Source organism: Melospiza melodia, chromosome 10 (assembly GCF_035770615.1).
Source record: "Melospiza melodia melodia isolate bMelMel2 chromosome 10, bMelMel2.pri, whole genome shotgun sequence".
Classification (NCBI taxonomy): Eukaryota; Metazoa; Chordata; class Aves; order Passeriformes; family Passerellidae; genus Melospiza; species Melospiza melodia.
Genome location: NC_086203.1, coordinates 27,710,907 through 27,731,353, shown reverse-complemented (window position 1 = coordinate 27,731,353; position 20,447 = coordinate 27,710,907). Strand labels below are relative to the sequence as shown.

At 47.2% G+C, this 20,447-nt stretch overlaps 1 protein-coding gene across 1 annotated transcript; it reads left to right on the top strand.

Moving 5' to 3' along the window:
• The first annotated feature begins 10,369 nt into the window (after window positions 1-10,369).
• Window positions 10,370-18,759, top strand: PROK2 (prokineticin 2). The gene is made up of 3 exons (XM_063164319.1): window positions 10,370-10,477; window positions 14,341-14,466; window positions 17,852-18,759. The coding sequence occupies exons 1-3, from the start codon at window positions 10,370-10,372 to the stop codon at window positions 17,975-17,977; spliced, it is 360 nt and encodes a 119-aa protein (XP_063020389.1). The 3' UTR covers window positions 17,978-18,759.
• Window positions 18,760-20,447: the final 1,688 nt, after the last annotated feature.

Sequence of the window (20,447 nt, the reverse complement as noted above, 5' to 3'; positions counted from 1 at the left end):
CAGGGCTGTCTCCTGCTGCTGCCTATTTAGGGGTCCCTTGATGGGCTGTGGATCTGAGGGAAATCTGTGGGGCTCCAGCTGCTTCAAGGAGAGCTGCCAGGGTGCAGTGAGAGTGGGGTGGTGGATGCCAGCCAGGGTCAGGAGCTCCCAGGAGCTGCAGTGGGGATGCCAAGGCCAAGGGAGCTGTGTTTCCATGCAGGGGGATCGCTGTGTCCTGCCACTGAGACAGGCAGGATGCATTTGTCCTTGCAAATAGAAACCTCCAGAGCTTCTCCAGCTTATGTTGGATTAGAGGCAGAAGCATAAACAGCCATTTCCCATTCCCAGGGCAAAGGAAAGTCACAGGTCCCTGGACATGAGGAGTTAATGCCTGAGTGCTGCTGGTTGAACTTGAGTTAGGATTTGTCTGTGGCAAAGTTTGCTCTTCTGTCCACATTCTGGGCAGCTTTTCTGGTAGAGGAAGTTGTTTAAGATGCAGCTAAAAATGATAATGTACAGAGGGATTTCTTTAAATTCCTGATTTACTGAAACCACACACTTTCCCTTATTTTCCCCTCAGTTATTGCTTAATATTAAGCAAGTAGTGCTACTCAGTTGAAGAAAATTATATGTATAGTTGAATATTGCTCCATTTCACCTTATTTTCAAAGGAATATCCTGTTTATACCATTCAGAAAAAGTAAAATCCATGTCCATGAAAGTTGTACCTGCTCTTTTAAAAAATCCATGCATATTTCTGGCCATGTCCCCCCAAGCTGTAACCAGGAAGTGCAGAACAAGGAGCAAACATGGGGAAGTTTCAGCTGACACACAGAGGAGAAGGAAACAGCAGGAAAAGGTCAGTGCAGACTAACACTTACGTTTTTTTTTTTCAATGAAGGATACACTCCTCTCTCTTTTCTCCTAGGCAATTAGTGTAATTACAGAAACCAGCCATTTAGCAGACTTCTAACTGAGCACTGTCAGCACTGGCTATGAGAGGTAAGGCACTTGACTTTACGCCAGTCAGACACAAAGCACTTGCTGCTTAAAATGTCATCTCAGACAAGACGAAATGAGCTGGAACCATCCCAGCTCTGACTATTAACCTTGGCAGGATGAGGCGTGTAAGGACACCCTGATGGCAGATGTGAAAGGGATCTCAATAAGTAAAACAGAAAAGGTTTTATTGGGGGATTTAAATACCAAAGCGATCCACTGAGAATTGATTTGTTCACACTCTTTACTGTGTTAGGTGATGCAAAGCTAAAGGATGGCTGGTTACATCGCTCGCTGGAATTTAGGGTAAACTGAAGGAAATATTTCGTCATCTGGAGTGAAATTGCTCTGTCTTGCTGCAGGAAGTTGAGAAACTGGGTTTAGAAAGAGCTGGATTTAGAAAGAGCTGGAGCAGTACCTGCCTGTTCCGCTCTCGATGCTTCCAGCAGGTCTGAATAGAGTCAGCAGCTCATGCAGCCACACTTTGTGGGACCTTGAGCAGATGGCTCAGTGCTTCTCAGAACAGGGGCTCCTGACCCTCCAGCCCTGCAGGATAATCCTGGCTGGGCAATGACCCTCATAAGAAAGCCAATTTCTCATTTATTCATGGAGCTCCGACATGGAGTGATGAAGGGAGGAGTTGCTTTAGGAAATGGTGCTGTTCCCCAGAGACCAAGTAAGGGACTGAGCTTAGGCAGCCACATTTAACTGTTTTCTCACTGCTGCATGCTCCTGTCATGGCACTGAAGTGTATTGGTCACTGAGGAATTCCTAAATTAGATGTGCCATGATTGGAATTAATAGCAATGTAAAAGAAGCAGTGCTCTGGAAAATAGGAATTCTATTCCTCTGTGAGCAACAGCCTGTTGGTCAAAACCCCCTAAGCCCATGGATGTTGGCTGCAGGTCATCTTCAGACTCAGCAGATTTTGCAGGGAGGCTCTAGCTAAAGAACATGAGTGTTTTGAACATTTGGGATTACTTTTGTATTTTAAAAAAACAGTGGAGTGCTGGGAAGGGATTTGCTAGAGAGTACTTGAAAATTCAGCCTTTAGAGGGAGAGACTGGAGACTCTTCCCAGGCAAAGAGCCAGACCCTCTCTGGAGGCAAAACCCCACTTATCCTGATGATCCTACACATTTGTAGAAACTTGATTTTGCAAGTCTAGTCTCTTGCCTTGTTTTCAGCAGGGTTTCATCAGCTGGTCTTACCCCAGCACAGGGTTAAAATGGATCTCTTGAGCTTCAGTGTATTGTCAAGGCAACAAGAAACACTGTAATGGTCTTATTCAGCCATTTTCCACGACACTGTTGTTCTCAGGCAAAGCTATTTTGGTGGCACCCTGGTCACAGGAGGGAGGCAACAGGAGATATCAGCTTTGGGGGGAATGGAAAATGTCGCTGTCACTGAGGAATAGAAAATGTCACTGTCACTGAGGAGTAGAAAATGTCACTGTCACATGTGCCTGAGCTGGCCATGCTGTTTGGGTGGAGTTGGTAGAATGGGAAAATTCCCTTTGGGAACTTGGGCAGCAAAAGAGGTGGTGCAGGTCCACGTCCTCAGCATGGGGACATTGGCTGATGGGGCAGGGCTGTAGTGAGGAGAGATGAGCCCACCTGGGTGTGCATGGCCCAAAAACCCCTGCCATGCCACAAAGTCACCCTGGAATTGGAGTTGAGACAATACCAGCACCCAGTAAAGTGAGACAGCAGAGCTGCTGCTGGGCTGTGTGGTCCATCATGGACAACCTCTGTCACACTTCCACCCATCAAACCACACTCCTTTTGCTGCTTCCTTTCCCTCAACCTTGTGCCATCCTCATCCTCCTGAGCCTCCATTCCTCCCCATCTGCTTTCTGGCAACTTCTGCCCAGACCATGAGCTGCTGGGAGGATGAGACTCATCTTCCCAGCACTGGGCTGGCAGCTGAGGCAGGCAGCCAACGCCAGCCCGCATTGCTGGGGGTTTGCTTTTGTTTGATCTCTGCCATAAAAGGAACCAATTTGAATTCCTGGAATAATTAGCTGCCCTTTCCACTAGTGGCTCTTGAAAAGCGAGCTGGCAGGGGAACAGAGTGGGAGGTGGGAGGATGAGGTGGATAATTTGTCCTTTGTACATCAGGAGATGACGCTGTGGGTCGCGCTCTTCCCTCGAAAGCAAAGCTGGGGCTGGAGCACCTCTGCTCAGAGCCAGCCAAGCCAAGGCCAGGGGATCTCAGGGCTGCAGCCCCAGGCAGTGCCCTCCCTTGCGCACCTCTGCTCAGAGCCAGCCAAGCCAAGGCCAGGGGATCTCAGGGCTGCAGCCCCAGGCAGTGCCCTCCCTTGTGCACCTCTGCTCAGAGCTGTTACTTTGGGTTTTTAAGATTTTCTAAGTCTTCTGATGTTGACATTCTTGTAGTCAACTTTCTCACACGCTTTCAGTAAATAACTCATTGTTTTTTCATGCCTTTATGGAGGAGGAGAAAGTTGATGGACTGTTGGTTTGACCAGTGTCATTGGAGAGGTGGCACTGTCACCCCCCAATTCGCTGTCACTTTTGGAAAACTATAAATGTTGGAATCAGAAAACAAACTTCCCTTTTTTATTCGGCTTGAGAACAGTGGTGTGAGCTTGTGTTCTTTTGTGTCCTATAGTGACACAGAGCCAGCCAAGCCAAGGTTAAAGGATGTCAGGGCTGCAGCCCCGGGCTGTGCCCTCACTTGCGTGTGCAGCACTCACCCCCGTCATGGTTTGTCAGCTGTACCCAGCTAAAAGATAAACCCAAGGTGCTGATTTCTTCTGTGCTGAAAACTCCATGGTATTCCCTGAGAACAGCCCAAACAGTTCCAAGCTCCACATCAGCACTTTCTTTTGTGCATCCGAAGAGAAATCCACAAACTGCACCACTACTCAGCCAGGGTGGGGTTCTTTCTCTTGTGCAGCTAAAGTTCATTTTTAACAAGGGCATGTGAAGCTAAACCCCGGCCAGTTGTCACCCCAGTTCTGGTTATACCCCAGTCACAGCTGAAGGAAGTCAGGAGAATGTAATTTACTAAGTGCTTTGGGATTCTAAGGAATATAACTCACTAGAGAGACATTGCAATTTTTTAAGTTCATCCTTAAGGGAGAAGTAAGTGAAGTTTCTGTGTTGGAGGTGGCTCTGGTGAGGGAAAGCATTTTGCAGCCATCCCCACAGGGTTGCTAATGCATGCTTTTTGCTAACATGCCATTTCACTGGAATTTTCACCCTTCTGAGCAATCTTGCATATGGATGAAAGGGAGAAAAAGGAACTCAGTGGTACTCCAGGCCCTGGAGGCCCCTCAGATGGGCTCTGCTGGGAATACCTGCCTTCCCACGGCAGTGACAGATGAAGCAGCACAAACTACAAGGATGAGAGGAAAATGTCAGAAATGAGAAAAATGGGAGAAAAATTAAAATTTAAAAAATCTCCTGGGGGGCCTGAAAGCCAAGGCAGATGGGTAAGTGGGCTGGATCCTCTGTGTAGGTGCCCTCCCTGTTTCTGCCTTGAATGACCAATGCTCAGAGCACCAGGGAAGGCTGGAGAGTCACAGGGCTGCCAGTCCCACATCAGCAGTGGGGAATGCCCCATCCTGTGGGGTGGGATGGACACAGATGTGCTCCCAGCTGCCACACACACCCCAAATGAGCAGGAGAACAGCTACAGCTGCCACTGGCCTTGGGAAGACAATGGGACAGAACAGGGGTGCAGAAAAAGAGATTTTAGTGGTGAAATTCTGGTAATTTGCAGAACAGCTGACCCTTTTCTCTGGGCATTGCCTCTTTGATTAATTCTTTCCAGCCCCAATATGCTAATAGGGGCAGGAGCACAACCTGCCCTGTATCCTCCCACTGGCCACCACCACATTCCAGCCAAGCAGTGGAAAAGCAAAGCAACAAACCCAAAACAGAAACTAAACTGTGTGTTAAGGAGAAAAAAACCAAAACCCTGCTCCCTGCAGGCAATCTAAGGAAACCATATGGCACCAGTTCAGTAAATAAAAACTGAACAAGTGACCTCTTCTTGGTCCCTCTGGAGACAGTGGCAAGCCAGGGATTAGCAGCATTCATAGTGCCCCCACAGGTTTCCATGATGAGGGACACAGAGGAGACTGTGAGGTGCCTGCAGAGGTGGAAAAGGCAGAACTGGAAGGGACCAGAGGGACCCATGAGGGGCCTGGCAGGGAGGAAAGTTGGGCTGGTCTGTTTATTGAATATGAGCCTACAAAACCTGCTTGGCTTTGGTCTCACCAGATCCCGTTGAGGCATAGGATAAACTGCCTGTCCATGGTGGGAGCAGATTTACAATGCCCTCCTGAATAATTCCTCTCCAGTTCTTGTGTTTGGTAGATCTCTGTGGCCATGAAACTCTCCCCACCTCCTGTCCCCATGGCCCAGTAAGTCCCATTTCAATGAAAAATGTCCTCATTCTCTCGATTAGGTGTGCAGGGAGAGACCCTGGCTCCACCAGAGGCTCCTCTGCCCACAGCTCACAGCTCATGGCCCATTTTGGTGTGTAGGGGAAAGTTGTTTCCCACCAAAAGCAATCAGCAAGGAGAAAAAGTGCTGAAAGAATGTTTCCCCAAAGTCCAGTGAACTCCCCAAACCAATCCTGTATCTTCTTGGCAGGAAGTCCACATTTTTTAAAAGACATATCTGAAAATTACAGAAAGGCATGGAGTCCCTGCCCATCACATAAATCCACAGTTCCTGATGAATCACTTGGAATTGTGCTGCCCTGGACTTTGGCAACGCAGTCATGTCTGCACAAAAGTCTAAATAAAATCTGCGGGCAAGTCAAAGAAGCAAATTTCATGAGTAACTAGGAATTGTTAGTTTTTGTGGTATGTTTGCAGGGTTTTTCTTATTCCAGCACTGTTTCCTGAGCAGACTCTGTAATATTCCACTTCAATCCCTCTAAGCTGACAGGGGAGCGTGTACTTTGCAATCAAAGTGATTCATGCAATTACATGAGCCAGTGCAGAGTAAGGCAGTGAGAATCCCTAATCTAGAACATTAGCACTTATCTGTTAAATGCTCTTTTTCAACATACTGCAGAACCATCATCTTAGTCCTTACATAAGCATCTTCAGGGACTACTATGACAACAGCAGTGCTGAAAAGCAGCGTAATGAGGCACCAGGAGCCCTGGGAGCAGATCATACAACAGCAGCTCATTACAACTACTGCTTGTCTGACCCCAGAAATAAAATCACTTGTGGATGCTTTTTTATTGCTGAAGCTCTTTGTCAATCTGTTTCATTTTTATTAGTATGTTCACTACATTTCTGTTTGTACACTGACTGTTGACTTGGTTTGCAGGATTATATAACTAAGAGTAGACCAGTGTGGCTATTCCCAGGGGATGAAAATATTCCTGAAATCAAGCCTGAGACTTTGCAGTTTGTTGATCTGTTGGAAAGGTTATGGAGATGAGCTACCAGAATCACTTGTTGGTGACAAAAATGTAGCTGTGTAGTGAAACATGCATTGTGGGATTTGTTCCCAGCTTATTACACATGGAAGGTGAAAATTCCTGATATTAGAGGGCTTAATATCATATGCTGGTCCAGATCAGTGAAATTCAAACAGGAAATGAGGTTTTAAGAGTTGGAGAAGTTTGCAGAGGGAAGTTGTTTTCATTGTTGTAAGCCAGTGCTTGATATCTCTTAAGTGCTAGTTTAAAACATAATTTTTCTCTCCATTTTGGATTCACTAATGAAATTTATGGATTGATTTGCTAGGAAGTCAGACAACAGTGATCCCAACATCAGCATTTGTGTTTAGACTTTTTAGAAGTTAGTTTATTTGACGTCAGAAGAGGCCAGGGATGAGCATGGGGTGCGTGGATGCTGCTGCTCTCCTCAGCTGCCTCCCATCCTGGGGCAGAAACTGCTGAGCTCTCAGCCAGTGCTGCAAGTTCCCACAAGCAGCACCCCATGGATGTCCCCAAGGGCAATCCCACGCGTGAGAATTGCGTCTCACAGCCTGAGCTGCCTCTCGTTTTCTCCACACGATGCAGACTGTGTGATCCAGCCCCGCACAGGGGGTGCCCGGGCTTGCTCACACCTCGGGGAGAGCTGCAGGTGTGAGGCCTCCATTTCTCTGCCAGGCTGCTGCTGGGAACTTGAGAAGGCACTGGCCAGCTCCAGCCACATCAGAGAGAGAGGCAGCAAACTTAGAAGTCATTTACAGAAATATTTGCAACTCAGAAAAACATAAATGATGCTTGCATAAAGGCTGGGGACCCAGATTAATGTCAGCAGAAATGGTCTATTCTGCCTCGTGTACAGACCTCAAGAGAGAAGACAAATTATTGAGAAGAGTCTTAGGCTGTTTGTCTGTCAACCTCTACTTTAATTAATTAACATTAATTATTGACCTAAAGCAGAAATGTTGGACTACATCCCAGCTCAGGGTTAGAAATTTATTCTTGATTGACTTGTGTGTTCAGGTCATTTCAGGCTCTACAGGCAACTGATTTGAGGCCTTTCATACCTTGGGTGAACTTTACACCTAGACTATACATTTTTATATATCTGATATAAATAAATGCATTCTTCCTCTACAAGAGCCAGCAAGCTTTCACCATTTTGCTGAATCAAGACCATTTTTGGATATACAGTGACAAAGATTAGACAAATTAGATACTGTCATTATTAAGAGAGTTTTTAGGGCAAAAAGATAATTCTCCTGTCTCGCATTACATGCTTCTTCTCAATTCTTTTATGAGAAAATTATCTTTTTAGATAGCTGATATATTCACATTCTTAGTCTTCAAAATTCTGTAAATTCTGTAGTGCATTATCACTTGAATATGCCAAATAATTATTTGAATGCCTACTTATAGATAGTCTTCAGTAAAACTGAGGCTTTGAGAAGAGCCAGAGAAACCCAACAAGTGCATTCATGAGATGGGCACTGTGAGGATTTACATTTAAAACACGTTTGGACTTTTACTAATTTTGCAGTAAAACAATTGTAATGACACTGAAATTCAGAAAGTCATCTCCTCAGCTGTCACCTTTTCTTTAAGAACAGGAAGGATTTAATAGGCATTAGTTAATATCTCATTACAATTTTGTGATCACCTAAAGGCCATATAGATGTGAATGGTCTCTTCTGATAGCAAACCAGTTTTAGCTCAAGTTGGTAGTAAGAATACTCACATTAAGGTGGCTTCTAGTAAGTCTGTAGCATCCCCATTGTAATGTATAATGCTGCCCTTCCAGGCTTAGGATTGACAACCTTTCATAAATGATACTTTTTATGTCAAATGTCTTTTACAAGAAATGACTGAGTCTACACAAACCTGCACAAAATTCTTCCCCCTTATTATTTCTCCTCAATTCTATAGTGTTTTTAGAGGATCAGGAGGTTTAGAGCTGAAAGTGATTATTTGTTTTCGAAAGTTCTGGACACCTGGAGATTGTGAAAATAATCATTCCTGGCTTACATTCATTTTTAGTTTCTAGGATACAAACAGAATTTAAAACAAGCTAATCCCTTCACCTGGTTTAAACTGCCAGAGCTTCATGCAGCAACATGAGTTTACAACAGCTAAGGATACATCCCAGTTATTTTTAATCCTTTCACGTCAAAATTGGCTCATCCCAATTTGCTTTTAAAGCATCCTCGGAGTAAACCCTATTTACCCAGCCCATATTTGTCTTGAGCGCACTTGTACAAAATAACCCCGAGCACCCAAAAAGGGCACGTTTGTAATGAAAACACCTCCAGACAGAGTGAGCCCCCGAGGGGAGGCCACCAAGGAATGGGTTTGACAGCTCCTGACCGGGACTGAACCGAGCGAGGGGCGAGGGGCTGCTGCTCCCCTTCAGCCACGCTCAGACTCACCTCAGCCAGGGAACGGGGCTGGCTGGGGGCTCAGGGAGATGTGGGCTCTGCAAAGGCCCAGCCTTCCCTGCTGGAGCAAAAATATACACTGAAAAATCTGGGGAAATGGGACCTACCTGTGAGAACAGGAGGAGGGGAGTAGAATAGAGAGAGATTGAAGTAGGAACAGAGAGGCAGGAAAAGAGACAAAAAGGGAGTTAGGAAGGAGAAGAAAGGCAAAAAGAAGCATAAAGAGCTGGAAAAGTAAGGAAAATAGAGAAGAAAAGGAGTGAGGAAGGCCATCAAGCCTTTCCTGTTGGAACAAAAATATAAATTGAAAAATGTGGGGATTTCCTCAACACCTGCTGTGTCCTGCTCCCAGCTTGCTACATGATGTCCCCAATATGTTGTGGGATGTTTCTCCCCTAAACTGCTGTTGGATACCTCTCTGCTCCCTAATCTGTAGTGGGATGTCCATAGCCACCCTTGGGATGAACCCCTAGACCTCCTATGGGACAGCCTCATACCGGCTACAGGGTGTACCCCAGCCAGCCCTGGGAGGACCCCACCACGCCTGCTGCGGTCAGTCCTTCAGCCACACGGTGGGATTTCCCCCGAGCCCTGGGACGTTCTTTGCGATGTTCCCCGCTAAGCCCAGGTCCCGCAGAGCTGATGCCGGATGTCCCCAGTGTGCTGTGGGGTGTTCCCCTGGGATGTCCCCCCTGCCCCTTTTCCCTCAGCTGTGCACCTGGGCACGGTGTGTGCGGTGCACGGTGAGTGTGCGATGTGCGGTGTGTGTGTGGTATTTGTGCGGTGTGTGTGCGGTGTGTGTGCAATGTGCACAGTGTGTGTGCGGTGTGCACGGTGTGTGTGCGGTGTGTGTGCAATGTGTGCGATGTGCGGTGTGTGTGCGGTGTGTGCACGGTGTGTGTGCAATGTGTGCGGTGTGTGTGCAATGTGTGCGATGTGCGGCGTGTGTGCGGTGTGTGTGCAATGTGTGCGGTGTGTGCACGGTGTGTGTGCAATGTGTGCGGTGTGTGTGCAATGTGTGCGATGTGCGGCGTGTGTGCGGTGTGTGTGCAATGTGTGCGGTGTGTGCACGGTGTGTGTGCAATGTGTGCGGTGTGTGCAATGTGTGCGGTGTGTGCGGTGTGTGTGGTATTTGTGCGGTGTGTGTGGTATTTGTGCGGTGTGTGTGCGGTGTGTGGGCGGTGTGTGTGTGCGGTGTGTGTGCAATGTGTGCGGTGTGTGCGGTATTTGTGCGGTGTGTGCGCGGTGTGTGTGCGGTGTGTGTGCAATGTGTGCAATGTGTGCGGTGTGTGTGGTATTTGTGCGGTGTGTGTGCGGTGTGTGCGCGGTGTGTGTGTGCGGTGTGTGTGCAATGTGTGCAATGTGTGCAATGTGTGAGGTGTGTGCGGTGTGTGCGGTGTGTGCGGTATTTGTGCGGTGTGTGCGCGGTGTCAGCGCGGCCCCGCGGCCGCGGCGCTGCCGGGCGGGGGTGACTCAGCCCCGGCTTTATAACGGCGGGGCGGCTCCGAGCCCGGCTCGCTGCGCCGCACCATGCGGAGCCTGCGCGGAGCCCCGCCGGCGCTGCCGCCGCTGCTGCCGCTGCTGCTGGGGCTGCTGGCGCTGCTGCTGGCCGCGGGACACGGAGCCATCATCACCGGGGTGAGCGCCGGGGTGAGCGCCGCCGCTCGGCTCCGACCTCACCGCACGGAGGGACGGAGGGACAGAGGGACAGAGGGCTCCGCCGCGGCGGCGGGACGGGTGTTGGGGTTTGTTCGCGGGGAGTGATAGCGGGACTGGGAGAACCGCCCGGGATAAGGGGTGCCCGGGGAGAGGGGAGCGCTCTGCCGTGCGGGATGCCCGGAGAAGGGAGCGCTCGGCTCTACGGGATGCCCGGGGAGAGGGGAGCGGGATACTCGGAGAGGGGAGCGGGATGCCGTGCGGGATGCCCGGAGAGAGGGGAGCGGGATGCTCGGAGAGGGGAGCGGGATGCCGTGCGGGATGCCCAGGCAGAGGAGAGCGCTCTGACGTGCGGGATGCTCGGAGAGGGGAGCGCTCTGCTGTAAGGGGTGCCCAGGGAGAGGGGAGCGCTCTGCCATGCGGGATGCCCGGAGAGAGGGGAGCGCTCTGTCGCCCGGGGCTGCTCCCTGGGCATCTCTGCTCTCTGCGCTGCCGAGGCTCGGGGTCTGTCCGCACTCAGCCATGCCAGGACGGAGCTGTGCCGAGTGCGGTGACGGATGGCCAGAGCTGGGATAAGTGATAACGAGGGCATGGGAGGGAGAGCAGTGCCAGGTGCTGAGAGGTGACAGGGCTTGGGGTCCGTCTGGGGTAAGTGGTACCGGCCGTGGCATCTCTAGGGATGAGGGGTGGTCTGGATTCAGTGGTAGCAGAGCCTGGGGTCTCTCTGAGGTGAGTGATGGCAGATGTGTCAGTCTCTGCGGTGGGCAATGCCAGGACCCGTGGGTCTCTGAGGTGAGGGGATGCCACAATGTGGGGTCTGTTCCTTTGGGGTGAGGGATGTCTTCGGAGGGCTCTCTCCAGGCTGGTCCGGGAGCATGCAGAGATTCCTGCTGCTTTTCCAGGGCTGGAGCTGTCTCCCATCTCCCTGCATGCAGCCCCAGCTGTCCCCAAACCTGCTCTGAGAGGGTCTGGCTCAGGGCATTGCGCTGCCCACTGTGCACCCCAAGTTCCGCCAGCCCCTCCATGTACAGGGCAGGAATACAATCCTCAGAAAACTCTGTTTTCCTTCTTTTTTTTCTTTGCCTATGACTGTAGCATTTCCCCCACAAAAGCCACCCCTTGCAAACAAGTCTCTCTTGTTGTTGTTTTTAGGCTCAAGATTTACTCTGGCTGTGAAAATACTTTTTTTCCTAAAGACGTTATTTAACCCAAAGCGTTGCATCACTTTTTAGTTAAATGATTTTTTAAGTGTTTGCTTTGGATTAATAACACAGCATTTGCATTCCTTTGAGAGCTCACATGTCTTTTGTAACCATCAGAAGTTGCACTCACAGCAGTGGATTTCTCTGTGGCTCTCCAGGCTCCCTGTCCAGACCCCTGAAGTCCATGAAACAGCTTGTGGGCATTTCTCTGGAAGTCAGATCAGTTCCAAGGACTGATTATTTTTTTTTTTAGAGCAGAGAATGTGAAGGAATTTTTTAATAATTGAGGATTTCAAGTTTCTTTTAAGTAGAAACATTCCCAGCAACAGAGGAGCAGTTATCTGTTATTAGAATTGTGGCTACACATTTAAAGCATAATTAACCCATTAAATAAAGTAATTGTGAGGCACTGAATAATAGATCAAGAACAAGGCAGATTCAAAAAGTAAAAATAGATTAGAACTAGAAAATGTTACTTTATTAACTATTGCAGAGCATTTCTGCTTAAACCACTTTGATGTATTTTTGGCTTTTGATGAACAGGCAAATCTCAGATGAGAGCTGACGTAGGTGTTCCCCAACCCCTGAGCCTGAAAGGTGTTTTTCCTTTCCAAATTAAAGACTTTTTTCAAGCTTTCCTCAATTCAGTGGTAGTTCTTGTGCTGAAACCTGTTGCCTTTGCAGCTGGCATTTCACCTGGGACATATTCTTGGGCTGATTTTCCGGAAAACTGTTTAAATAAGGTGCTCATGTGATGTTTGGGGAAGTTTAGGAGGAGCAGCAGGAATTACACATTGCAGATAAGATGTGGGCAGGAACACTTGGGTCGAATATTTTCAAAACTTGTCATACATTTTTGGAAAAGGAGCCTTAAAAGTTCTGCCAGATGTAAATATGTGTGTGTGAGGTCAGGAAAGAAATTGTTCAGCCCGGACATTCAAGACTCTTGTTTGGTAGAACACACCCAGGGGCGTTTTTCAGCTGAGTGGTATTTCACCCCAGGACCAGTCCCACAGAGACGAATGGACTTTGAGATACATAACTAAGAAAAAAAGGGAGTCAGGAACTGGCAAGTGAGAAATAGCAGAGCCTGTGACTCCAGCTGAGCAGTGGACATTGGTGTGCTGGTGGCAGCCAAAATCACTGGACCTGCATTTTTATTTGTGACTGTGGTAAAATAATATCATTAGAGTACTTTCAAATTATTATTATTTTATTTTTTTTAAGAGAGAGGTCAGAAAGTGAGTATAATCTACCTGCCAAGCTAGAGTGGTAGTTTTATGGCCATATTAGTCTTACAAGCAAATGCTCTGTGTTTGGACTTACCTGCAGCACAGAGCTCTGTATTTAGGAGCTGTTTGGGTCACACGCAAATATTTAATAATGATCCTAATGCAACAGCTTCTTCCTAAACTACTGACTGAGCTTTAGACATGTATTTTGATCTGGCTCCTGCTGGTCAGTGCAATATTTACCCAGTGAGTACAGTCTAAAGCCATTTATCATGTAAATCCCAAGGTAAGATCAGTGAGTTTTCCCCTCAAGAGCATGTTTACTCTGGGAATGTGCCTTCCCCAGAGCTGTTATCAACATTTACGTATGTTTTTATGAGTTTCCCATTTACGTAGTGCTGACCAGTGCCTTCCATCTCTCACTGCTGCTGCCAGACACCCAGAGCAGTGAGGTAATCAAGCTTACATTCAGGATGTAAGCAGAACCTTTAACTGATGGCAATTCTCACTGGAGAAAGGAGACTGGTTTTTGCATTAAATCTCTATAAGCTTTTGATTAAAAAGTAACTGAAAGATGTACAGTAACTTGTTTTCAAACCCTAATGTGTCAATTGCTCTTCATGGTTTGTGGGTTTCAAGACATACCCACTAGTTTGCATTTTGGTTTCTGCTTATCTAAGCTGTATTGGGTAAGTGGCTAAAATATTTTTTTGCCTCCCGTGAAGGGGAATGCTACCACAGCAGCATTTTTTTTGCATGTGGACACTTATGGAAAGCTTTTCTTAAGACCTCTTTTATCTATGTGTAATTCTACATAACAACCACAGAATCCACATTTAAACAATTGTTTTAGCTACTTCCACTTGGACTTCCCTAACAAAGCTCTCATGCAGTGCTGCAAGGGCACTCACAACCATGGTATTGTCATGTGAAGTTAGAAGGAATAGTTACCTAAAAGTCATTAAATAAATGGATGATTTCCTATCTCAGCTTCTCCATAAGAGTGGTTTGGTGACTCTTTTGGTGACAAGTTCAGTGTGGTTGGTCCTTGCTCCTGCCTGAGCTCACTCAGGCTCTGATGTGGGAGCTGGGAAAGCGAGTGGCACGTGCCATCAGTGCTCACAAGTTTGGACTGTAAATCACTGGCAGACCTGGGTTTGGCCCAGAGCAGCTCTGTGTGTGGCCCTGGCTTTAAACAACCTGGTCCCAACTCCAAAATGTGCCAGGAGCCTGCACGTTGCAATCCAAGGGAGACACGAGTATTGCAAACCAGCCTTAAATCTTATTATCCAGCCTTAATGAGCCATGATAACTTAGGGGTGCCAGAGGCAGCTCCTGAGCACCTGATCCATCCTGTTTCTGGACTGCATTTATCATTCATGCAATTTGCTCGATGCTGTGTTGCACGCAGGCCTGTGACCGAGACCAGCAGTGCGGGGCCGGGATGTGCTGCGCCGTCAGCCTCTGGATCCGCAGCCTCAGGATGTGCACCCCCATGGGCAGCCTGGGAGACGACTGCCACCCCCTGAGCCACAGAGTGAGTACCTCACTGGGGGCTGGAGGGGTGTCCCGAGCTCTGCAGCACATGGCACAAAGCCTAGACGTGGTGGAAAGGCGGGGAAGCTTCCCATTCCGTACAATATCCAGCCATTGTATCTGTATGGGAGCAGAGATGAAGGCACCTACGTAAGGAAGTGCATTAGTGTCAGAATTATGCTGAAGGGAGTCAGAGGATGAAAGCACTACATGCCTCCGAGATTGTTTTCTTATTAGTTTGTTGTTGCTGCTTTGTTTTGTTGCCTGATCCAAAACAGCGCTGGCAGCTCCCAAGCCCAGCCCTGCCAATCCCTCCTGGTGTGAGCAGGAGCACAGCAAGTGCCACCAGCCCCAGTGGCAGTGGACAGGATCCTGTCACAAGCATAAAAATGTCACCAGTTAGTGTTGGGACCGCTGATGCACTGAGAAAGTGTTGACACACATTTGGACTTGAGAAAAGTCTCCACAGACTCTCTTTGTTTCTGTTCTACCTATTAATTTTAAATATCTATGTATATATACATATATACACACACTGTATTATTAATACAATGATTTTAACAAGTACATTTATTTAAGGCTATGTAATTATGTATTTCTTATGCAGTATGAAAAAAGCTGCTTATTTAAAACACAAAAGACTGAGTGAGATGTTACCAGGGAATTTGAGAAGCTGATGGTCTTCAGAGTCATCCTCAGGGATGACTCTGTGCTCTTGCACAGGCCAAGAGTCATCACAAGTGGAAGATATGAGGCAATAAATTCAGATCATAAATGTGCAGCTAGTTAGCTGCCTCTCTCACTTTCCTCCAAGGCCTGGCTTCTCAGTTTATTTTCTCAGTTTTAGGAAGTTTAAGGCTCTATTTTATTGCAGTTAAATTTTTAAAACTTCTGCTGTGATATTGGGGACCAAATGGTCATTTTTACTATGTAATGTAGCAGGTTCTTCTTGTAAGGGCTCTTTCCATTACCAGGAATTAGGATAAGAGAAATTGACTTCTAGAGGGTTTTATGAGCTTATTGTTATTGGGCAATAATTTAAACTCTCTGATATATTTCAAGCTGACTGCCTGCATAATTACAATCAGAGTAGATGCCTGTCCACTCCAGACACTAAGTCACTGATGTTTATAAGCTTTATGATGTTAATTTTAATTTCTCCACTGATCTTCCTGAGAAACACAAACCAAATTGATTTACCGGAGAACGTGAAATGAGTTTATTTTAAGGATGGAGGGTTTGCTCAGTGGTTCCTGTCTGGTAAATACTTGTGTAGGGAGCAGCTGGGTGCCCTGATCACCAAAACTTTTTATTTACTGCAGGATAGATAAAAATCAGGCACCACCATGGCCATGGCACCTCGGGGACGTCCAGAGGAGCCAGGAGATAACTGGAGGAGATGGCTGGCAGCTGGGGTTCCACCTTCTGGTTTCCTTCTCAACACCTAGATGGTGATGGACCGATGCCATTAGCAGTCCCAGCTGGAATTTCTAGGCCAGGTCTGAGGCAGGGCCAGGCAGGGTTTGCAGGCAGGTGAGGTTGGGCAGCATGGGGAATGAAAGGAACGTTTCCTTGCAGCAAGTGGAAGGTTCAGAATAAATCACTGGGTTGTCAGGAGGCTGAGAGCTCAGGATTTGGGTTTGGTGCAGTGCTGGGTGTGAGAACCCAAAGGGGTGATTCCCATGGGGATCCCCAGCAGGGGTGGGACGTTGTTGCCTGTGACAGTGGTCACAGGGGTCTTAAGGATGAGGGAAGGGATGAGGATCTGACTCCATGTTACAGAAGGCTTGATTTATTATTTTATTATATATATTACATTAAAACTATACTAAAGAATAGAAGAAAGAAGTTCTCATCAGAAGGCTGGGCTAAGAATAGAAAAGAATGAATCAACAAAGGTCTGTGGCTCGGACAGAGAGAGAGCCAGCTGTGCCATGATTGGCCATTAATTCCAAACAACCACATGAGACCAATCCCAGATGCACCTGTTGCATCCCACAGCAGTAGATAATCATTGTTTACATTTTGTTTCTGAGGCCTCTCAGCTTCTCAGAAGGAAAAAATCCTAAGGAAAGGATTTTTAATGAAAAGATGTCTGCAACAGTTGCCTCTGCTCACACTGGAGTAGAGGGGCTGTGGTGGGTGGCACATGGAAACCCACAACATACCCTGGGGCTGCTCTTCAGATGGTGCTGGCCCAGGGTATTTCAGGGGATGTGAGCCCCCTGCCCACCTCCTGCCCCAGCAGGGTGTCACTGGAGTCAGGCTGGTGCTTGCCACCATGCATGGAGGACTGTGTGGGACTCTCCTAAAGACAAAGTTTGTGCACAGACACAAGAAAATCTTGGAATATTAAAATTTTAGGCTTCAACCACACAGACATCTGGAAGTGAGGGAATTAGGGCTGCCTGCCTGGCTGGTAGCAGAGGCTTTGCACCTCTGTGCCTCCTTTGCTGCATCCAGGGAATGCTCAGTGTGTGCTGCCAGCTGGCAGCACCACGGCTCCCAGACACTTCCCACTGGGCTGTCCCTTTTGGCTCCCGTAAGAGACAGAGCTTGTGACCAAGTTGTTGAAGATTGTCAGTGCGTGTGCATGTCATGGCACAATTAAATTTGTCTAATCTACTCCATATGTGCTCCCTGCAGCACAATGTGGCTGGAGGAGGCTGGGATGAAATGAGAAACCTCTGCCCTGTGGTGAAAAGGACCCTGCCCACAGGGAGGTCAGGCAAGGTGACTCCAGAGGTCCCTTCCAGCCTGATTTCCACGGGACCCCAAGGTTCCTGCTCTGTGCCATGTGACAAGGCAGGGTTTGGGACACGCAGAAAACCCTTCACAGTGGCACCACAAAACGTGATGTTAAAGGCCAGTGTAGTTTCACAACAATCTCCTTTATGAAATGGCAGTAAATGGAGAACATGTGTCACAGATGTAGATTTACACAGCAACACGACTGCTAACATCCTGCTCTTAACTGTGTCTGGGCTGGGTGTACACTGGGGCTGCCTTTGCCATCTGCTCTGTGCTGCAGCTCGTGGGGAACTCTGGCTCTGAAGGGAGGGAACTGGGAACTGGGCAGCATTCCCCATTTCCCCAATATTCCTCCCGTTTCATCCCCCCAGCCACCAGGGCCGTGGCTCTCCCTGCCACTGATTGTGGGGAATAGTAAATTTGTTATTAGCTAAAAAGTTTTTAAGCTGTTCTGTAACAAAGAAATCTTTGGCTGCTGCTGGCTGTATGTATTGCCAGCTTCCTATTGTCTCACCCACGTCATGAGGCTGATGCTGCAGATAAAGCTCAAGGAATGTACCCCAGCAGCCCCATCCTGTTTGTGAAAAGGATGAAATAACCCTCCCAACCAGCTGATGTGCTTGCTCTGTCCCCAGGTGCCCTTCCCGGGGCGGAGGATGCACCACACCTGCCCCTGCCTGCCCGGCCTGGCCTGCCTCAGGACTGCTCCCAGCAGGTTCAGGTGTCTGTCAGACTTCAGGAAAGAAGATGTCTTCTTTTAGCAGGAACTGTTCTGCACTCCAAAGAGCCGCTCAGTATTTTTGTTCTCTCGTTGTCGTGACCAAAAAAAGGGGTACTTGCCAGGGGAAACCCTGCACCCCACTTCCCTGCCTCACCAACATCAGGTGGAGATGAGACACTGCTGTTGTGGCCAAGGTTTTCAGGAGGGACTCGCAGTGGAGGATGATTTCATTTTGGGGTAGCCAAACAACATCTACTAGAGCAAACCTCTCTCTGAGGGCAGGGGCTTGACCATTCCTGAATAATTTTGTGGGCTTCATGGTTCTAGTATAACCCCAGAATGAAAACATCCAAGTTTATTGCCAGTTTTGGAAAAATTTGGCCACATCTTTACACTTTGGAAGACCTGAATTGAACTGAGAGTTGGATAACAGCAGAGTGTGAAGCATGTGACAATTGCCAAAACAACTGTATTTACATTGCATTTCATATCTTTATTAATATAATTTTATTTGTAAGTTAGGCACACCTCTAGGGTAAAGGTTTAACCAATAGATGTAGTTTTTACACTTTTAAAAAGTGGCACGTGGAAAGAAAACATTTCAGTATTCAGAGCATTAAAAGATTTACTTATTTTAGTGTTCTAAGATGAGAAGTTGTTGTTACTTGAATTGGTGTAAAACTACCTGATCATCTCAAACTATGTATTAAGATGTAGTTTATATTAAAGAAAAAAGCAACCCCGAAGTTTATTTTAATAGGCTGCCTGACTTCTTGTATATGTATCGAATTTGCTGTGCAAAAATTCTGTATCAGAATAATGGCAGTGTATTATTTGATTTATTTTAATATTATAACATTATTTTGTCATTGTGGTTTTTGATTTTTATTCAGTGTAATCTGTTATCCCACACTTGATTCACCACCTAAGCTAGCAGAGCTCCTTATGGATAGCTTAGCAAAAGATTATGTGCCTCTGGCTGTATTTTGGGAAACTTGTAGTTTACAAGGCATGAATTCCTCAATCAAGCTGCAGTTTCAGAATTTGGAAGAATCTTGGTGTAAATAATATGAGAGGTTTTTCTTGGCTGGTGCCTCAAAGGATCAACTTTAGCCCAGCAAACATAAGATTTGTGGGTTTTCTATGAAATGCTGTGTGACTTCATATTTACTTGTCAGTCCCCAGAGCTGGAATTCCAACAGTTTGTGTGAGATTCACATGTTTCTTGCTCTCAGACATGCAAACATATGCTGGAACTGGAAAAGTGAAGTCATTCATCATTCAACAATCCGTGCTTTGCTGCTGGTGGAGATGGGGGGGTTGGAGGAGTGAGCACACTGTGTCCAGGCCAGACCTGTAAAACTGAGAGGAGAAACATCCCTGGCAGTTACCAGGTACCTTCTGCTGGGCTCCACAACCTTCCCTGGGGGACAGAAAAGAAAAACCGGATTAGGTATTGCCAGATCCTCGTGGATTCTGCATATGGTAGGGAAATAAAAGTCTTGGGAGAGATTGTATCCTCCTGGCTGAAAACAGGGTACCCACTCCAGTGCCTCTGAATTTTGCCTCCCCCTTTGCAGTGGTGATAGGAAAAAAAAAAAAAAAAAGAAAGGACTGAAGTGCCGCTGAAGGGTAATTTCACATCTGGTTTTCATTAATGTGACCAGGTACAAAGTGCCTGTATTAGATCTGAAGTCTCAGAGGGGCTCAACACTAACCCAAAGGGCTGGTGAAAGGCTAAGTCATTTATTGAGTTCAAAGTGACATGCCAGCACGGCAGAAATTCCCATAACCTGGATTTAAAACCAACCCCCAAGCCTGGTTCTACCATTGTCACTAAATAGGAGGGCTCCCCAAACACCCTGTGCACCCCCAAAGCCTGGATTTGCAGAACACACTGGAAGTGTGGGGGCTGCTTTTCTGTCCATGTCTGTCCCCATAAAATAAGCTCAATACCACAGACTTCAATTTACACAAAATCAAGAAGAAAAATAGGAGCAGTCCAAATGTGCCTGTGTCCCATCTCTTGCTCCATTTTTAAAAATCAGAGCACAAAAAATGAACCATGGGAGGAAACAGCAGCCCTGCTCCTCATCTCCTGCTGGCCTAATTCACCCAGTGAAGGCAGCAGCCCTGGTTTGTATCATTGTAAAAAAGTGGACACTGTAAAAGAGTTATACCTAAGGACTGCCTCAGACCTGCCAGATCCTAGGAGAGTTTATCAGACAAGAGCAGAGCAACTTTGTAGTTGTAATTTGTCCCAATTAACTTGTGGCTTTAAGCATTTATCTGGGTAATGAGAACGGCCCCAATTACACGGGTTCAGAGTTCACACCCTCGGCAGCAGTGGAAGTTCCTGTGTCCTGCAGACACTCCCGGACAGGGAATTTGGATGGTGCAGCTTTGAGATATGCATTATCCCATACTCATCCTTGAGGGGCTTCTCCACACCTTCCCTGTGATGTAGAAAAGATAAAGGCAAAACCTCAGTGTCCTACATCCCCACTATA